The following is a 21,298-nucleotide window of genomic DNA, read 5'->3' as shown; positions in this document are numbered from 1 at the left end:
AGTACAAAACACCACAGTAAAAGTCAAGTATAGACAATGAACGAATTAATGGTGTATAAAAAACAACCTTTTAGATTAAATATTGTATGAGAGTACTTAAAGTCAGTATCACCCAAGTTGAGTACTTTACTTTCACAACACTTGATAAGCATGTGTCATAAATTTTAAATATGTTTGCACTGAAAAGGGATAAATATGTACATGTCAAAAAATTGTGACTGTCTGAAAAGAACATTAGTGCTTCCACGATCCAGATGTCCTCTTTATGAAACGACTTCTTTCACATTTCCTTAATTGCTTTTCCACACACACATTTGCGCACACTGACATACAGACACACGTCAGTCAGGTATAGCGTGAGACATTCCGAAGTGAACACAGCATGTCCCAATCAGGGACACGGTTCAGACTGTTCAGCCGTGTGATTGGTTGAATAATTCATATGGAGTCAGGGCCAGGGGAGACGCTGTGTGTAAGTAAGAATGTGTGGGTGTGTGTGGCATGTTGCTGTAAATGGGTTATTATGTAAATCAACACTGAAGAGTGTGTGACTGCATATGGACTTCTGTTCCATTCAGGTGTATAAACCAACAACATGCAGCCACGCTACGTGAAGACCAGCACAGGACTGTACGTAGGGGCTGAAGTCCAGAGACCTCTGACAGTCAGTTAACATTTAATCACCCAACATGAGTTCTATCACCTCTAATAGTTTTATATTAACAAAGAGCCACACTCCCGTCCTGACATCAGGTTAACCCAGTGATTGAATTTTGTTTGCCACAATAAAAGTAAGCAAAGTAGTTCATTTATATTAGTTAAAGTGTAACCAGGAGAGCCTCAGTGTTCATGGGAATCAGTGGAGGAGCCAGAACGCCCTTCAGACTGTGTCACATGAGCTGATTAGTTCTTTATGGTTTATAGCATCCAGGTGATCAACATGAAAATTAAACAGCAACCATTTCCATAAATGATTACTTGCTTTCGTCAGCCATCAAGTAAAAATACCAAACATTTGCTAGTTACAGCTTTTTGCTGTGATTCTCTGTTTTACAGCGTTAGAATTTGAATCTATTTACTTAATGTATTTATGTTTGTGTACCTTGAGGTCTGAGACATTTTAACAGGTCATTTTCACTCATCTCCAACATTTTGTAGGCTAAGCAAATAATCAAGTAATTGTGGAAAAAATGAACCACAGATTTAAGAATAATCACAATGATTGTGTCCTAATTAAAACTCATTAAAAATCCCCACAATTAATACTACTGTGTACAAAGACACTTACTTTTCCTACCCCTCACATCATCTTAATTACTACATATCTCTATTATGAGAGCCCACGTTGACCAGATGCCTATGAAAACATACATCTTTAATTATAATTAAGAACAAAACAATGGCATATGTTCAGCTAATTGAACAGCAGCTCCCACAATTAATATGGAATTTGTCAATCAAGAGTGGCTCATTTTTGCTCATAGCCTCTCTCAAATGTTATGAAAATAACAGTAACATTTGGTTTACCATTAAATTAATAGAAATTGAATTAACCTCTTAAAACATGTGCTTCTGGTTGGTCCACTGGATTCTGAACATGTGCTCTATATTTGCACCACAGGTAAAGTCCTCTCACACATCAGCCTCACTATCACACCACATCATCCATCATCATCAGTGCCACTGTGTATCATGGACACACACAGGCACACAAAAAAGCCAGCACCAGCAAACACGTATATAGTGTACACACACACACACACACACACACACACACACACGCACACAGTCCGGTGGATTGTGATCTCCCTGCTCTCCCCACAAAGCTCTGATTGACGGGCTGCTATAGGAGCCATCTGCGCCCACTCACAGTGTGTAAGATCTTGGACATCTGTGTCTACATAAAAGAGGGGATTGATGGGAGGGGAGAAGGAAGAAGTGGTGTGTCAACCATGCCTGCGTATCGAGTACCAGCGGGGTGGCCGAGGGCCGTGAGAGGGAGTGGTCATCACCTAATAAAGACGGTTGCAGCTCATCTGCGTCAGTTGGATTTCGGGTTGAGGCTAAGTTTGAGGCTAAGGAAATGGAGTGGGTGGGTGTGGGCATCAATGGAGGTCTGTGGATGTGTGTTGGTGTGAGAATTTGTAGTGTACCACAGATGGGTTGAGCGTATGTGTGTGGGTTTCAGTGCGTGTGTGTGTAGGTATTTTTTTTCTACCCAGGCCATTGCATGCACACCAACATCAAGGCATTCACACTGATACACACTCGTAATGCTACAATACTCAAATCATGACGACAAGTAATTACATATTGAAGATAAGATGTGATGTCAGAGCCAATCAGATCAGTTTACCAATCAGACGCGAGTTAGAGGAGGGAAGTAAGGACATCCGATGTCCAGTCGACAGACCGCCAGAGGAGGTCTTCTGATGTTTCAGTTATGAAGTAATGGAAAAAGAAATGGATACGGCAGAAAGCAAAAGTACTCATAATAATAGGAATGAAATGAAGAAATAAACAATTTTAAAATTAATAAATAAAAAGGAAAGAAAAGAATGGCAGATATTGAGACACAAGAACAAACAGTCAGAGGACAAACAACAATATCCTCCGTCTTCCCTCTGTTTCCACTTAGGAGAGACTCTTTCTCATTTCCGCTTCACTGCCATCTTGGCTCGATTTGTGACAACCTGTGTCATCTGAAAGTGAGAGGCTGGGGCTCAACCCGGCAGCCAGGAATGCGGTCCAAAATGGCAGCCTCCGCGGTCCGTCACGAAAGGTTTACCCCAGATGGGCCAAAGAAGAAAAAACACACACGCATATTTCAACACGTGGCGATCTCTGACACAGACACGGTGGCCTGCACACACAAACACACACAGAGAGCCGCTCTATCTGAGCTGGGATCTACTGTATGTTTGGAGAATCGAAGGAACTGGGCGTGAGCACCTAAGGACCTCCAACCTAAACACAGGCACGCTCGTTTGGAAATGAGAGCATGGGCAGATACCGGGCGTGCAGCACAGCTCATACAATATATAGCAACCGCGCAAAAGACGAGCGTGCGCGCATTCAGTTGACATATACACACAATAACACACACACACACACACACACACACACACACACACACACACACAGAGGCAGGTTCAACATGAATTCACAGCGCTCTGCTTTTAAAATGCAAACAAGTACAAACCTTTAAACTGATATGCATATTATATTCATATTGACCTAAATGTTTACACCACATCAATTCTCCCTGAACACACACACACACACACACACACAAACTTCTTCCCAGACAAAGTTGTAAGCCAATCAGTATTTCTGCTTATGCAGCATGCACTAGACGAACAGTGAGCGCACTCAGCAGCTTCACCCTCTAATACACACCCTGGCCCTGGACCCCCCAACACACATACATTAAAATGTATGTGTGTGCATACACATGCCACACGGCCCCTCACCGCACACAGTCTGCTTACACTAGCCACTGGATAGACGGGCACATTGAAACGCACATATGTGTGTGTGCGCATATGCATTCCACTCACTTCATACACACATACACGCGGCTGCACACACACTCTCTGTTCAGTCTCCGCTGCCCACTTCCATCCCACTTTCTCTTGTTACACAGATCCTCTGTCTGCTCTTTTTCACTGGCACGTTCTGTCTTTTACACATTAAAGCGCACACATCCAGGCACTGTGGCCGATGCAAACAGCTACAGACACACGTGCACACACACACGCACAGATGCAAATCTGCAGACACCTGCGTGCATCCAAAGATACGGTGAGATCAATTTGTAGTTTAGTGTTAACATATGAATGAAAGGTGGAAACTGTCGGTTTTATCATATCTTCTATATGTGAATCTACATATTTTTTATATATGTATATATGTTCCAGCTATACTGAGGTTACATGTCTTCATTTTTATATTCACTCCATGCACAAACACACAGACTGTATATTCAAGGACACCCCTCCAAACAAGGTAAATACAAGCAATTCATTCAAATAAATTATCATTTGTCCCTCTGCCACACTCCATTATGGAAAATAACCTGCCTCTTGTCTTAAAAAGCCCCAGGAAAAAAAGAGCTACATTGAAAACTCAAGTGCAATTGTCTGTGGAGTACTCTTCACTCCCCCATTCTCCAAACAGGCAGGCATTTTAGACGCCTACATGCCACGCAATAGCGGAATAATGAAACGGCATGAAAGAAAGACGACAGGGCATTAAATTATGTTTATCTGAATGTGTGTACGCGCCGCTGTGCGACTGTGTGTTTGAGTGACACGAAACATAAAAGCCTGACAGAGGAAAACACTTTACTGAGATTCAACAGATGGGTAATATTCCATTAAACTAATGCAACACTTGTGAAGTGTTTCTCTGGCTCATATATACAGAGAAGGTGCAACAAGAGGAGAGGGGCTTTCAGTGTGTAAAAGTGTTTGAATGACACATTTTACTTGTTAATTTCCTGTTGTTGACACAGCTTTCTCTTTCATTCTGCTGCTGGCAGAAGGTGCCTGACTTGGACTGTAGGTGTGTTTCTGTGGTTCGTCAGAGTGTGTAACTCTGTGTATTACTAAAGAGCGACTCCACTGACAGGCAGTGGGGGGAGAAAAAAAAAAGAAAATGGCAGCTCAAAAGGAACTGGCTCAGAGAATTACACGTTTATCTTTTAAATACGAGGCTAGTTTCAGGAAACCAAGGGCACACAGTGCTGTAATACCTCCAGCGGTTTGGTTTGGCTTGTCGATCCTCTCTGCCTTTCTCAACCCTGCCTCTGAATGCTTTCTTTTTTCTCCGTGTGTGGTGCGGCGTGCGTTTTTCTGCCGCTCCCGCGACGGCCTCGGCCACAAAACACAGGTGTCAGAAAAAAAGGCGAGACGGCCGCCCGAGGAAATTTGCCGAGAGCTTTGCTTAACAAAGTGTTCAAATATTATCCTGAGCTCAAGGATATCCACACATGCCTCAAAAGTTCACCTCGCCTCTCTTTCTCTCTGCCTCCCTTTCTTTCTCTTTCTAAGCACAGTAGCAGGTGTGGGTTGGTTTCCATGGTGACCATCCGTACAACACAACCTGGGGCCATCGGATTTCTCATTCAGGTGCGGCTGAGTGACAGCTCTGACAGGAAATGTGCAACCTCACACACACACACACACACACACACGGTGATTACGAACAGCTCCCGTGTGTGTGTGTTTTAACCCAAAAGGACCGAGAACGTGTGCATGAACAAAGTGTGTGTTGACTGATTGTTCAATACGCTAAATATGTGACAAGTTTGCTGGTGAAGCCATAGTGATATTGCCTCCATTCCAGTTCTGCGAGGTTTCAGTTGAAATAGAAACTTTTTAACCAAAGTGACTCATAGCCGTAATTCATAATCAAGGACCGGATCGTATGGGAAATTTTAATACCACATTCTGTCCCGTGAATACGAGCACGTTCAACCAAAAGATATGTATCAGAGGGACTAACAAGGAAAACGTGACCACATCCCAAACCACACAGAATCCATATGAGTAGTCTAAGTATGTGTTGAATTTCACCATACAGCACCATTCATCTCTCTCAAACCAAATGCTAGACTTCCTCATCACCGCACGACATTCCTGTTTTCCCTCGAGAGAGAGAGAGAGAGAGAGAGAGAGAGAGAGAGAGAGAGAGAGAGAGAGAGACAGAGAGTGAGGAGGGATACTGAAAACAAGGGCGCAGCATGCAGGAAGAGTTGAGAGCAGAGAAAGCGACATAATGAAAGATAAAATAGAGACAACAACAAAAAAAAAATCAAGGATAATGACAGCAAACTAAGGCAGAAACATGAGCGCAGGGAGAAAAGAAAAGCGCGCATAACAAAAGCGGTTGAATATGGAACCATTTCATTAGCGTGTGTCTCCTCCTGTCATTGGACGGCTGGACCACAGAGAGCAGTTTTCCACCAGCGCCGTGACCACAGACGGCTAGAGGCCTGGCCATGCCCACCGCAGAGAGCCCACTCACTCACCACTAAATGCTCACGGTATAACCAGGCTGCTCGGCAGCTCTGGTTCTTATTACTTTTAAGGAAAACACACACAGACAAACTCGCAGATACACACATTCACTTTTGTATGCAAATACAGTTGCCAGCACAAACTTGTTTGAATATGTACAAACAGTCAAAATGGGCCATGTGTAGCCAAGCACACGCACACAAATCACAATATCGCTCCTCTGCAGAGCTGTGCAGAAAGAGGGGGATAGCGCTATCGCCAGGCAGTTTGATGGATGGACTTTGAGAGGAACCAGGCTGTGGTTAGCGTGGTCATGTCTGGAGCCACTGCCTGTTAGTGCAGCCTGTCAGCTGTACCGTGTAGCCGAATGTCAGCTCTGCCATTTTATTAGAAATTAATGAGGCAAGGCTACAGATCTGAACGTGTCCCAGGCAAACTGTGACAGCAAACACACTGATGCCACCGAGACACTCGAACACAAATCCACAGGCACAGATGCACATTTCAGCTCTGCACAATATTATCTGAGGATCTCGTGGAACGAAACGAGGTTTCATAAGATAATTGAATACACTGTCTGCATTTCATGAAATGCATTTGCACTTGTGAATTCTAATAAACACAATCCCGAGCATTAATTATATAATGTCAAGATTTATATTTGCCATTTCCAAATGTGGCAAAGTGAAATACGACATTTGAGCAAAGTGTTTTCAAAACCTTCCTCATTATATCTCATGCTGCTTCTGACATTTATGACAGGGAGAGAGAAATAACAAGTCAACAGGAAAAAAAGAAAAAAATGACTCCACAGCAAATTAAGTCTTAAATTATTGAAACTTTAAGGGACTGGTATTTCAAGTTGACCTTATGTTTTGACATTAGAGGCAGTAAGAGCGGTCGAGTCGGATTAAAATCACCACCGGTGTCTGTAATTATTATAAACCACTGCACATCCTTCTGCATCACACTTTCTCTACTTATTTGTGTTTCTGCTCGTCTGCCACTCCCCTGTCTTTGTCTGTGTGTCCGTCTGTTGTCTATCAGTCGCCCTGTCTGTCTTTCTGCAGAGATGTCCCCCTCATTTGTAACACGACTCTGTTCAGATTGAATGGTGCACCCTTTCTCCATCTGACTGACGAGACTTAGCAGGTGGCGGACCCATTCATACCCGCGGTTCAGCAATCTGCGCCACGCTGTAACCCAAGCCTGTGTCCCAAACACAGATGCAACGGCACAGGATATTTTTCCTCTGTGCATGTCCATACAGCGCTTAATGTACACACAGGCAAAAAAAAAAAAAAAGGACACTGAACACACACAATTACTGTGTGCACACATGTTAGTCTCTGAGCAAACACGCTCTGCGCTGTCACTACCGCCTACTGCGGCCTATGAGCACACATCCAGGTTGTTTTTGATAATCATTTTTGTTTTCTAGAGCAAATAGAAGCATAATTTGGGAACGTTTTATGAACGGCGGGGAAGTGTGTGACATTCTGAAACACACAGCGACTTGGAAAGCAAGCGCGACACACACAACCGAAAGGTCAAAGAACTCATCAATGATACCAGCATGCCTGTGTGAGCTTAAATTACCTACAATAAGATAGGTTAGATAAAACGATCTATGATAACGGACCAAATCACCCACTTCCTGTATTAGTATGCGAGTGTAAAACTGCAACTAAAACAAGTGACAGATTTCTGTGCGACTTGATGAATGGCTTTTTGTTTTGCAAGTGCATTTCAGTCATTGCACAATTATCTACGGGGCAATAAGTGTCAGCGTAGACACACTGTTACGCACACTTCATGATACCAGCTTTCAGCGTGTGGACTTGGGTGATGGGAGCTTACCAAACACTGCGGTCAGGTGTGTGACTCAGTGTGAGGAAATGTCATATATCTGGATGGAACATGGGGGCAAACCACTGCAAAACATTGGCTTATACTATTGGAATGTGCCTGTGTGGGAACAACGATGAGGGTAGTTTAGTGTGTGTGTGTGTGTGTGTGTGTGTGTGTGTGTGTGTGTGTGTGTGTGTGTGTCCAATGGAGTTGAAAAGAAGGATAGCCAAAAGATATGTATCAACTGAGCTGCAATCAAAGAGACAGGAAAAGTAGACTAGCAAAAAAAAAAAAAAAAAAAAAAAAATTACAGACACACACACAGACACACAGCCTACTAGAAGATTGTACTTAGGGTCTGCGGTGTTGTGGTTCCTCGAGATGCGACTGAGCCGCAGGAGAGGGAGGAGGGGGTAGGAAGAAAAGAGCGATGAGAAAGAAAGAGAGAGAGAGAGAGAGAGAGAGGGAGATGGAGGCAGACATCTCCAAAGTTGGCGCGTTGGGAGAACACCTTATAATTATCTACATCCGCTCTGTCAGCCCCAGCCCGCAGAACGGACAGATACAACAGAGAGAGACGCTCATTCACATGTGAGAGAATGAATAGACAAAGATACACTGATAAACCAACACACATGCAAACACCCACAAACATACAAACAGTACATATTTTCATAGGCAGGCACGCCCACACACAAACACACACACGGACCCACTCACACAGACGGGCTTATTATGGGGCTCAGTCCAGACTGCGTTGAGTGCGGTTCCACACCAAGTGTCTATTTTGAAGGCTTGTAAGCCAATTCCAGATTCCCTGTCTCTTTCTCAGTCTCGCTCTGTCTTTCCTCCTCAGTTCCACCCATCCAGCCAGCGTGGGGCCGTTGCGATGGCATTAAGAGGTCATACAGTAGGCTCCATAATTACCCACGCCAGGGGTAATTAGCAGGTTGTTTAACGAGACCTTTTAAGTTTACAGTGCCGCTTGCTGGCTCCTTTTGAGGGATCACAATAGGGTCAAGTTTTGCAGTTGCGTGCATCTACCCCCATGTGTTTGCATTTGACTGTGCATCAATTGACCTTTAGGGGTCAGTGTTCCTCCTGATGAGTACTTAACAGAACAGAGTGCTGTAGATGGACCGTGTTCAGGAATGTGATAGTGTGCAGGTATGCATTGATCCATGGGAGCATATCGCTGAGATTCATATGGCTGCTGTGCTGCAGTCATGCAGCAGCAGCAGCAGCATTGAACAGTCTCAGTTGTGCAACACTACTATCAAAGAGGATGAGTTCATTATGTTGCCAGTTGCACTTTGTTCGGCAAATCTAGGTGATGATTCACTTTCCAGAGAAAACACAACACCGATTTCTATCAGTTGTTTGAATAAGTCAGGCTTTGATGAAGCGAAACTAAATACATGAAATATCTTTGCCAAGCAAGATTTTTTTTTACTTTGGACTTGAGTTTCACCTTGTGTCTCCCTCTGCTTGAGATATTAGTCAAGGCGAGGAAAGTTAGAGCTATTCCAGTCTCAAGGAGAAGAGAAAATCATTAACTCTTGTGATCATAGTTCTGTCCCCATCAAGCCAGATCCTTTTACCTGAATGTCTAACTGACCCCACTGGGAAATCATTTACTCTGCACTTGCTGCGCCAGCCGTCCCATGAGATGTCATTTTATCTACCTGCCTCCATTTCTCAGTCGTTCTACCTCTCAAACTGCTCACTCTGCAGTTGTTGCCTGTCCTTCGCGGCAGACGAAAATCACTCACTTTCTTCCTGACAATCTGTCCCCGGAGGCGTGTCATCAGCACTCATTTGAGGATGATTTCATGGGACCCTGCACACATGCTCGGCGTTTATTTGACTTGCCCAAATCACAGGCCCTCTTGTTACTGTCCTGCTCCTGGGCCTCAGTCTCTCTTTCGTTCTCTGCTTGTGTGATCGTCCCACTCAAGGACCTGCTCTTTTTCTCTGTGCTCGTTTGACTGTCCTTCCCAGGAGGATTCCTCCTTGTCGTTTATTTGACTTAATTACTATGCCGGCTTCGTGGAGGGAGAGGGGATGAGTGACACTTCATTTAACGACCAGCCTCCCGTCCTTCTGCGTCGTCTACTGTACGTCTGCCAGCTTTTCCTTCATTAAAAGCAAATTTCCTCCCATCCACCGTCGCCCCCACCATGCCTCCTTCCCTGTCTCCGCCCCTCCACCCACCATAGTATGGGTGTTAACTGAGAATCATCCCCTGACAAGCATCAAGAGAGCCATCAAACACCTGTGGACCCGAGACACAAGCGCAGACACTGGCGAGCAGTGACACACAAAGACAATGGCAGACGATACACTCTGATGCCTTTACACCCCATGATCACTCACACAATGACATGCATACACACACAATAGCAGAAGCCAACAGCAGTTTGCCATTACGCATAATTGTAGAAACAGAGCACAAAAAAAAGATACCGATTCATGAGCTTATGCATACGTGCACACGCACAAAACCAGGTGTCTAATTATATGAGTGCACGCCAAACCTGACACATTTCTTGCCTCGCTAAAACACACACAAACTCGCACACCGAGACACTGCTTGCAGTCTAAGGGGAGGAAATCACAAGAGAGGGTGTTGAGTCCTCACACCAAGATGTGGCAAGAACATTCACACACACACACACACACACATATACACATAAACAACGAGCCTTTGATGTACTTTTAGCAAAAATAATTGTACATCCACCAAACTACATCTGCCATGACAGGCTACTCTTTCCCTGCAGACCTGCTCTCTTGGTTTGAAGATACACATCCATCACTCGCACAGTCAGTCAATACAGACTTTGATGCTTGATGACATATCTCTTGTCTCGTATTGTTGTCAGCAACATGCTCACTTGTCAGTCTGAACAGTGAAGAGGATCACAAAGGGGGGCAGGAGGGAACTATTTTCACATTCTTTAAACAGATGGCTGCGTAAAGAAGGGATGACATTTTCCCATCATGCCTAGAGGCTGCTTTACGTGTGAACTGACATAATGGAGCCCAGGGGATGTTTGACATGTAGCAGGTAAGTGCGACTATGATTCTTTCCAGATTTATTTTGTTCACATGGTAAATGCACGTCATCACCCTTTACAATCTTAGATCATGATATGCCAACTATACCACACCACAGTGGCACCAGGACACACCGACAAAAAAAGTATTCAATTACAGAAGTCACATGCCTTTTTATTCTAGATTTAGAGCATAGACAATCGCCATACACGCTTGGAAGTTGACAGGGTGATAAAGGAAAATATACTGTCCCACAATTACAAGTTGCACTTCATCTAAAGAATAAAGCATGTCATATAGCCAGCCTCTAAACATAAGTTACACCAAGCGTCTTGGCTAAAGATAGAAAATGAATTAGAGTGACAAACATCAGGTTTGCCCCCTACGAGACTGAAATTGTCCCTCAACATAGAGTGAAATTATTTGAGGGACCAAAGCTTTGGGTGACGCAGTCAAAGACATAAAGGGACGATCAACCACACGCTCATGTTTTCAGACGCAAAACGACGGCAAATCAGCCTGTTCATAAATTTTCAGAGGGCATGTTTTATGAGAGAAACAGGACTAAAATAAAGAAACGGGAGACCACACTCCCAGCCATATACTTTCGGTCAACAATAGCCTCCCTCACTGACATTAAAAAGCAAAAAAACCTTCCCAAAATATGCCAAAAATGTTGCCAGTTATTTCTAGCTGAGATGAAAAGTCTGCTATTACAAAGAGCCTGATTTAGTGTAGGGTGTGAGAGAGGAGACGAGACAGAGAGAGAGAGAGAGAGAGAGAGAGAGAGAGGGAAGAGGAGGAGGAGGAAGAGGAGGAGAGGAAGAACCGGCGCTCCGCAGTCTCCCCTCAAAATAACACAGAAGCAGAGAGAATAACATGTTTGCTGTATACGTCAAACACTTACACGTGCACGATATAAAAAGGCACATGAAACTCCCTCTCATTCACGGCCATGCGTTCGACTGCAAATAGATTATTTAATGCACACACATTAAACCAGCATGCATGTATAGTTTTCCATTTAAACAAAACTCTACAACTGTTGGATCCATTTAGGACAGAGTAATGAGAAGTCAGGAAACCTGCACGGCCCCTTAAAGAAAGGCTCTGTGTCATGACCAAAGCGGAGTTTTTGGGACAGAAGCCATCAAAACAGAGGCTTACTGCCTGTTCAGAGCACTTAACAGGGCTGTACAGTACTAGAAGAAGGGGACAGCACGAGGGGAAAATTGGTACAGGGGCCAATATATACATTTAACCCCTCAACATATGGAACCAATCTGACTATTTGTAAGAAGAATAGTGAATTCTGAGAGACAGGCAGAGCGAGTGAGAGGGAAGGAGTGAGTTAATGGGAGAGAGGAATAAAGAAGGTGAAGCGGAGAGTTAGATGCTGTGTACTGACCAAGAGGGAGAAAGAGTGAATGAGAGAGACACAGAGGCAGAAATAGATCCACAGAAATAGAAGAGGAAAAAGGAATACTCAACATAAGAAAGAATGGATGAAAAGAAAAGCATGAAAGAGCAGCCACGGGCAACAGAAAGAGACCAGACAAGCTAGTCTACGTTAAAAGCACCAGCGACCACCGCCGTCCCATATATCCTGGAGTCAGGGGAGAAAGGAGAATGGGCTTACCCTTGTATGACAGCTTTAGTCTGGGTACGTTGTGCTTGGGCTCAACACCTCTTCCCGGCTGCACCGCCCCGCACAGCAGCACTACAATCCCAAACAGGTAATCCATGGTGCTGGAGCGCTGGCCTCCAGACCAGGGGCCACTCACGACCCCGACCAGTGCCCAGAGATGAGTGTCTCCCGCTGGGGTACGCCGAGCCTGGAGAGTCCCTCCACGCGAGCCCTGAAAGTGGAGGTTCCGGGGAGGGGGGGTAGGGGGGTGGGAAATCCTGGTTGTGCTCCCCAGCACAGAGTGCAGACTGTGGGGGGACTTCTGTAGTGTGAAGTGGGTGGAGGGGTGCCGCTCACATGGCTCCCCGTGTGGAGGTCCAGGCTATGTAGTCCCTTGGCTTATCTGTTCTCCCCCAGGTGAAGGCTCAGCAAGGCTTCAGCTTGGCGTAGAGGAGATGAATGGTAGAGCCTGTGTGAAGGTAAATCAGATCACTTATCCACAACAGTAAGGCTATCCTTGTCTAGAGGTTTTTTTTTTTTTTTTTATCTCTTTCTGTCTTCTGGCTTCTTCTCTTTGAGCAGACACTCACAGCAACCCTCTAATCCTTGTGTGCGGCTCCACCAGACTGCCAGGGAGAGCGAGAAAGACAGAGAGAGCTACACCATCCACGGGAAGAGAGGGGAGGGGAGGGAGAGCAGCTGAGAGAGAGAGAGAGAGAGAGAGAGAGAGAGAGAGAGAGAGAGAGAGGGGCGGGATGACTGGAGAGCGACGATGAAACCAGAGTAGTGGATAGAAAGTGTGGTGGATGGTGAGCTTTATACACGGTTGTCTCTCTGCACTTAATTCCTTTATTGTTCGTCATCAGTTTTCTAACATCACTTCCTTTATCAACTCTTGCTTTAAAAAGCCTAAAACAATGCGTTCTCTGGGTTTAAGGCATTTATAGATCAACTGTATGTCCTGGCACAGAAGTCAGACACAGATCTAAATAAATGAATATGAATAAAGTTTGACCCTCACAGAGATCTGTACGGGTCTTCAGTTTGTGTTTTTTGAGCCTGTAAAACATTTTGGTTCCTCCGATCTTTGTCCTGAGTTAAAATCCAGAGAGTCACCTTGTTAATGATCAGCTCAATTATTTCAGAGAACCAGGATTTTATTTTGCTGTGCTGATACCAAGTCCCTGAAGTTACAGGAGCTACTTGTTTTTGAGATTCAAAGTGCGCTCTTGACCTTGGAAACAGTAATTCAGTAGAATCTGCCCAGTTGTCATTGGTTTAAACTTCTTTTTTTTTTTTTTTTCCAGCACTTTAAGGACTTACTGTTCATGTTGGCTTAAATGCTGAGATTGATTTGTTCCATTTAGTTCAAGAAACAGCTCATTCCTTGTAGGAGAAAAAATATCATTAGAGACATTATATGTAAGAACAGGTGTGTTTTTCAAAATTGTGTCTTCAGGTTTTTGACAGGAGGAATTTATGTTAGCGCTTTTTCACCATCTGACGGTCACTCTATATGCTGTAGCTGCTTCAGTGCGGGGTGACATGATATGTGATTATTTCCTCGACAGAATTTCAGGGTATATACAAAAACATTCTTCACAAAGAGGATTTAGACCAGCTCACATTTAACTTTTAAATGCAGCGCAGATCATATTGAAGATGTTTGGGTTGAAACTTGGGATTGAAGTGTGTTTGGGAGTTCGTAGGAGGTGGACTGGAGGACATGGATGACGAAAAACCGTCACGGTTCCTGGGAAAAGTCGAGAGAAACAAATAAGGGCCAGGCAAGCCAGAACAACAGTGTCTAATTTCTATAACAGCCATATCATGCACACTGCAAGCCCTGCGGAGTTCAACACAGTCAATTCAAAAGAAGACTACTTAAAAATTTCCCACATTAGTTTTCTTTTGAGAACAGACTATGATCTTATGAGCTTACTGTACATAAATTACAGATTTTTTCCCACAGTGTGTTTAGCCTTTGACTTGTGTTTCACTTGTCCAGATGAAACCAGCCGGTTAGGAGGAACACATGCTGGTAGTTAACCTGTATAGTCTGGGACGGATCCTGTATCTGGTTAAGTCATTCACATCAGTGAGGCAGGTCAACAACGCTCCCCCGCTCCTCTCAACCCCCGCTAGCCCCTGCAGGTGTTTGTGTGTGAGTGGACACCTCCTGTTTCCTCTCAGAGGGTGACAGCAGTGGTGAGGTGATAAAAGCTTTGATAAACAGGAGTGCTGATGTGTCAACTCACACACCTCAAGACACTAAAAGAAAACAACCTGAGAGTTGTGCTGCTATAGGGAGCGTATGTGTGCGTGCTTCTTACATGAGGGTGCCCTCATATTCCAGCACTCCCAGCAGCGTTTTGTGTGGTGAAACCATTGTAGCTACTTTGTACAGCATGTGTGATGGAGCATTTTGTGTGCCTTTGTGTATTCTATAAACTCATAAAAAAAATAACGTAACACCATCCTCAAAGGCTTATTTCAGTGTATTACAACTTGGATCTTGTTTTTTGTAGTTTTGGCCATCATTCCTACTGGTAAAAAAAAAAAAAAAAAAAAAGTGTCCCTGTGGTCAGAATAAGCAGATATTTACCAAAATCAATGAAGCTGATGAGGTCAAACATGAAATATATTGTCTTCAGTTTTCAGTTGAGTTTATGTCAAAAAGGATGAGTAAGTTTTCACATTCTGTTTAATTTAAGTTTTATACAACATCCCAGCTTTTTTGGAATCAGGGAATGTGCTCTCAGAGTTAACTACTGAGATCTGATCATCTGAATGACAGTGTTTCTCACTATATCAGACTTTCTAATCTGCATACATTACCCATGATGCAACACCACCACCAACAGTTCAGCCAGAGCAGAGATGAGGAGTGTGCTGCAGAGGTCTGGAAAACTCACTTCTTTCTAACTTCACAGCCCCGGATCTTCTCTCATTTTCAGACTTGCAGTCTTCAGTCTCATATAACACTGACTCACACGACATCACTTGAGGCAATTTATCAGACTTCACATATCCACATATAGAGCCACGAAAGGCTTTATTTAACTTTTTCCACATGTTTGCAGTAGTACTCCAGGCCTATGTGTGAAATCAGCAGAATTTAAAAATCTATGACCTGCACTGTTTTACTTCTTCTTGGAGTTGTTGTTTTCTTGAATTTTGATGTGTTCCTACAGGTCTTCCATTGTGCATTCACTTCCACAACCGTGGCCTCCACGTCCTCGTATCTCATCGCCCCTTTAGTCTAAACGGCCTTTTTAACTGTTTACCCAAAACAAAAAGACGTGTGGACAGACACATGAAAGTACCCTCTTCTCACACTCAGCCTCTCTCCATCGACCTCTGCCTCTCTCCTCTGCCCCAATCAGCCACCTCCCTCCCATTTATCTGCATTAGCCAAACTAATGGCAGCCTGGCTACCTGCATTGATCTTCACTGGCGGAGTGAGATGTGCTGGAACACGCCTTTATGGGTTGCCCTTTAGGGAGTGCAGCAACAGTCCGACCTATCCTTGCTGATCTATTTGCGACACCCCACGGCACCGCGGCAGCCGGAGCGGCCCTGAGTAATGACGACTTAATAAATGGTGACACGCCGTTGGCGGTGGAATGAGATGCCCATTGACAAGGAGCTTCCAGAGGCTTTCAGCGCCTGCCGGTAAAAATAGAAGAGGACACGAGACACCCTGCTTATGAGGACGCAGTGGATAGGGGATAGGCGTCAAACAGGTCTGTGTGTGTGGCGAGTGTCAATGTGCTGTTACTGATACGATGGTGTATCTTCATCCGGTGGTATGGGAAGGGCTGTTAATGTTCTGTGTATGTGTGCGTGTGTTAGACAAAATGATTATGGTAACATGACGCCAGATGTCTGTTTTACAGAGAACATCGGAAATTTCCCACCCTGAACTTCGCACACACTGCCCTTTGACCATTGGCTGGCTTTAGCACACGCCTTCAAACCAGCCTGCTCATATCCCAACTGACCCTGGTGTTCCTGGGGCCATTGCCACTGCCAGCACAGAGTAACTAATTGCTGTTTCGATAAATGACATTTGAAGTTCAAGGTACGAGCAGGCATCACTTCCTCTATGCCACAGGGGTTTCGCTTCCTATTCACTTCCTGTTCCCAAACGCCACCTCCTACTCCATGACACGAGAGGTCACACAGCAACTCCTTACTCAGCAAATGACATGTTCAGGAAATGTCGATGAGGAAAAGGTGGGAGATAATGAGGAAAGATGGGTGGAGGGGCAGAGGAGGAACAGTAGCAAGTGGGAGGTGTTATGACAGAGCAGCAATCCCGTTTGCGTGGTGGTGAAGTGCTCACCCTAACGCTGCTTACCGGAGAAGCTGAGGCAAAGAGAACAGAGTGAGCGTGCTTTTGAGCACAGGTTTGCTCATTTGAGGGGAGGGGGCAGGTGCCCGTGATCATATAACATCATAAAAGATGCAGTAACAGATGATAAGTGAGGAAAGTGAAACGGTAAAACATCAGCACATGGCTGAGTTATATTGATGAGGTTTATTGCGACAGGGAGGGTAAGAGGAGGAACGTAAGTTAAGGAGATAACTGTGCAACTCTGGACTTCTTCATCACACACATTCAGCTATAAAAAAGGAAGATCACCTTACATATCACCAGTGGTGTAAGTGGTATGTCACACTTAAACATTTACCTGAACGTGTGGGCGTGGGAAAGGAAGAAAAAAAGAAAAAAACACATCTGCGTTGGCAATCATTATTGTAACTCTGTAAACCTGTCTGTGTCTGTGAGAGCTATACAACGAGCTATATATCACAGTATATGAAGCCTGAAAGTACGTCTCGGTTAGCATGTGAAAGTGTCAACTCAGAGTTTCTAATGTTTCCAAAATCCAGACAAAGAGATAATTTTAACAGAGAAGACATCTGGAATGTGATCGAAAGAAGGTCTGATGGTTCCATGATTACAGACACACACTTTGCCTCATTATTAGTCTTCACAATCACAAAAACCAACCCTGTATCTCATTACCTGTCCAGTCAAGTGCTGACACCTGTTCCTGCTCTTGCATGCTCTTTTTGCCCGACTCTTAGTCTTCAAACGAAGTGGCGGCTGCATTAAAAATCCATTCCAGAGCTCGTTGACAATGCGTCCTCTAACCCCGGCGGATGGAAATGGGAGGTTTCCCTTCATTTCATCACTTCTCAAAAGGTCAGAGGTCGGCCTCCAGGTTTACAATGGGGTCACGCAACCCCATCGTGTGCATGACGGGGCTTGGGTAATCTCTTTCAGTGACGCCTTCCACCTACACACACACATACACGCGGTTCCATGCGTGCACATCCAGTTTCCGCATCCACTCAAGACAAGTACGGGAATGAGAGGATAAATAAACAAAAGTGGAACCACATTGAACCATGGGAGGGAAAACACGACCGAGCTGTAACATCTGTTGCAATGAGGGAGGGACGAGGGGAAGTTGTTGGGTGTATTTATTCATTGTTGATACATTTCCATCCATCTTCTAGTGAAGGAAGTCTCCCGTGGAGCTTTGCCTCACACAGATGTGTCCGCTCTGACGGTTTTACAACGTCGATAGGGAACCGCTTACAGGAAGCAAAGAAATTTGACTGAAATGTAACAGTGATTCATAAAGTCTGCTAATTTCCTGCTGTGACTCGTTGCTGACGTTCGAGTGGGGGAGGAGGACGGAGGAGTTGTTTTGTCTGATATCAGCTGGCGTGCACTTGTTGGGAAAGAACATAACTATGTCCAGAGCAGCGGTGTAATCTCTTCTTCGCAAGTAAATTATAATAAAATACACTTCATGCAAACCAACAGTTGTTGTTGGTCAGCAGTTGTTACAAATGAATGACTGAGCGATTTCTAATTCTGGGATGAAAGAACTCTAACTTGTTTGAGTCCGAAGGCAGCTCATCATGAGGCACCACTGATGTGGAAAGGACCAATAGAAATCTTGAAGCGAGGGGGGTGCGGACTAATCCAGGACCTGAAGGATTCCTTTAAATTGTATGTATATGTAAATGCTAAACACACCATTTGTGAATGGAGGTTTGTTGGGGGAGGACTTAAGTCCGGAGTCGGGCTGAAACAACGGTGGAGAAGCTCATTATTCCCTCTATATGGTCAAATCAGGGAGCTTATAGGCCTTGAAGAAATCTGCTTTCCCTCAGCCCTTCCTCCCACCCACACCCACAGTGAAAGTAGGGCCTCTGAGAGATCTCTCAAAGAGCATTAGCTTCCCTGCTCGGTCCCTGAAATTAAAGTGTCACTTAATTGAGTGGCAAGGGTTTGCTAAGTTGGGGGAGTGATGATGGGACTAAAAGCATTTGTTGGAACCTTGCTTGTGCCATGCCCACACTCATTCAGATGAAGTTGGAAAATGCCAATTTAATTTCACTTTTTCAAAATGTTTTCTGAGGGTCGCCCACACTGAAACAACAACAAATATGTTTCTTCTTTCTCCGCTTTCGGTTTGATGGCAATTCACAATCACTGAAGTCCCACACTGCTGCCCCTCGCAGCTAATGAGTGTGGATGGATGAATCAAGCCTTTTACTGGACCACACAAGTCAGATGTTGATGTCTACTTGGCTAAAAAAAAGTTCTGCCGACTCAGACCGCAGCTTGCTATCTTTTATTTCAGAATACAGTGATTGACATTGTTTCTGAATTCTGAGTTGTTCTCACCTTTAGGATCAACTGAGGACATGCCGGTTAACAGGTGGCATTTACGACCATTAAGCAATAAAGTTTTATACTTGTGCGGCCCCCGACAACAGTAACCCAAAATAAATCATGATGACGTCATATAATGTCACTAAAACACAACATAGATCTGTGCTGCAAAACAAAACCGGAGTTAAAATTTACCCACTCTAGAGCTGCAGCTAATCATCATTATTAATAATGATTACTCCACTGATTACTTTCTAAATGGTTCAATTTATCATTTGCTCTATAAAATGTCAGAAAATTGTACAATATACCCATCACAAAATTTTGATTTTCAGATTATTTTATCCAAAGTGTTAAGTTGCTGAAGTTGAACTCTTACCTTTATTTACATTATTTATTTATTGTGCATTTTTATCATTACTAAAAGGTATTATTGTTTTATTGATGCACACTTGCACATTTTACCACTAGCATTATTATCATTATTATTATGGCTATGTTATTGTTGTAACTTTGTACATTACCTTACCTTTTTAAGTCTTTTATCCCTCTTTCTAACTCTGTGCTGTACAAAGCAATTTTCCGTGTAAAGTTTTTCTGAATCTGAATCTGAAAAAAGATGTTCAGCTTGTTAAAACAGAAGATTAAGAAAACCAGCAAACCACCACTTTTACATTTGAGAAGCAGTGGATTTTTTTTTTGCTGTTTTACTCTAACCCAATCTGAGGAACAGATTTTCTTTATATTTTTTTCTTGATTAGACAGCGTCTAATAAAATGCTGAGCTGAAATGAGGGGAAACAGTGAAGGGAGGGACATGCAGCAAAGGAACCCAGTCGGAGTTAAACAGGGATGATTTCATGGTCAGCGTCTGAAACCCCCAGACCACCAGCAAACCCCCTGAAGAGCATTATCAAAAAACCTTATCTGCCATGTGTTAACTGAGCAAATGAACACTGCCTGTGAGGAAAGTCTGACGTCAGTGTTTATTAATGCAGCTTTAAATATTTGTTTTTGTCCTGCACAAGCACGCAGCTCCTCGACTGATTACGATTTCAAGCTGAGTCTCTAAAACGGGATTGAAATGTTTCAACAATATGACTGCAAAAAGCTATGGGACCAAAAAAGTGTGTCTGAACGCTCCGCAGCCCTCGTAGGCACACAGTTTGCAGTAACAAAATACCAAACAGACGCTCCAAACACACATCCCAAGTTTGGAATGCTGTTAGTCGCCATCATGTTTCATACATATCAAGTTAGGTATCAACATCTATACCAACTGACATCTTCTGCAACCATAAACAGCATGTATATCCATGTCCGTGTCACACTATCCAAGAATCCGACTGCGACGAAATACGGTTAAGAATAAGACTTGTGTATGAATCTTCTTGCTGCTCCATAAATCTCTCCTGTCAGGAAGAAATTCTCTCAGTATTTGTCTGTCTGCGTCTGCGTGGCTGACGGGGCAGGAACAGTGACACAGCACTCCATCCCGCTCTTCTATTAAATATTTACACGCTTGTGAAACATATAAAACTAACCGCCGGCGCTCGCATTACCGCTCGGCAGAGGAGTCAGATTTAATATGGCTCACATTCGCTTCCAAGAATATGTGTGTTAAATAAGGAGAGGTAGAGAGACAGACAGACGGACAAATGGGCCCGGCTGCATTCATACTGCCGAGCGAGTGTCCAGCCGTCGACTGGGAGCTTTTCTTTTTGTTTCGTTTCGGAAGCCGAAAATCCCTCATGAGGAAACTGACTGTAAAACATCTCAGCCCATTTTATTTAATACAAATCTGACTGTGTTCATGCGTTATGTGCTGAAGAGTTAGCTGAAGGATTCTGACTGCTCCTTTTGTTTTGAATCATAATCATAACTCAGAATGCAATGACTATGACTCAGGGGAATAACCATCAATTATGTTGTCTTCTAGGGTTGGGAAATAGCAAACTACTAAATAATCTAATTACTTCTCACAACGTCGTACAGCATGACAAATGACTATTTCATTTCCAGCAATTATAAAGTC

At 43.9% G+C, this 21,298-nt stretch overlaps 1 protein-coding gene across 4 annotated transcripts in view; it reads right to left on the bottom strand.

The window, feature by feature from the left end:
- The window catches only part of sema3aa (sema domain, immunoglobulin domain (Ig), short basic domain, secreted, (semaphorin) 3Aa), a 37,835-nt gene extending 19,473 nt beyond the window's left edge, over positions 1–18,362 (bottom strand). Inside the window, exons 1-2 of one of the 4 annotated variants that reach the window (XM_076721847.1) lie at positions 17,597–18,362; positions 12,574–13,030 (exon numbers count right to left, since the gene is read on the bottom strand). In XM_076721847.1, the coding sequence (XP_076577962.1) occupies positions 12,574–12,679 (106 nt within the window). In that variant the 5' untranslated portion in view covers positions 12,680–13,030; positions 17,597–18,362. The other 3 variants (XM_076721845.1, XM_076721846.1, XM_076721844.1) reach the window with 3 other exon arrangements.
- Positions 18,363–21,298: the final 2,936 nt, after the last annotated feature.

The sequence above is a fragment of the Chaetodon auriga genome, chromosome 22 (genome assembly GCF_051107435.1).
Source record: "Chaetodon auriga isolate fChaAug3 chromosome 22, fChaAug3.hap1, whole genome shotgun sequence".
NCBI classification, from domain to species: Eukaryota; Metazoa; Chordata; class Actinopteri; order Chaetodontiformes; family Chaetodontidae; genus Chaetodon; species Chaetodon auriga.
The sequence above is the reverse complement of the archived record's forward strand: the minus strand, read 5'-3'. Positions and strand labels throughout refer to the sequence as shown.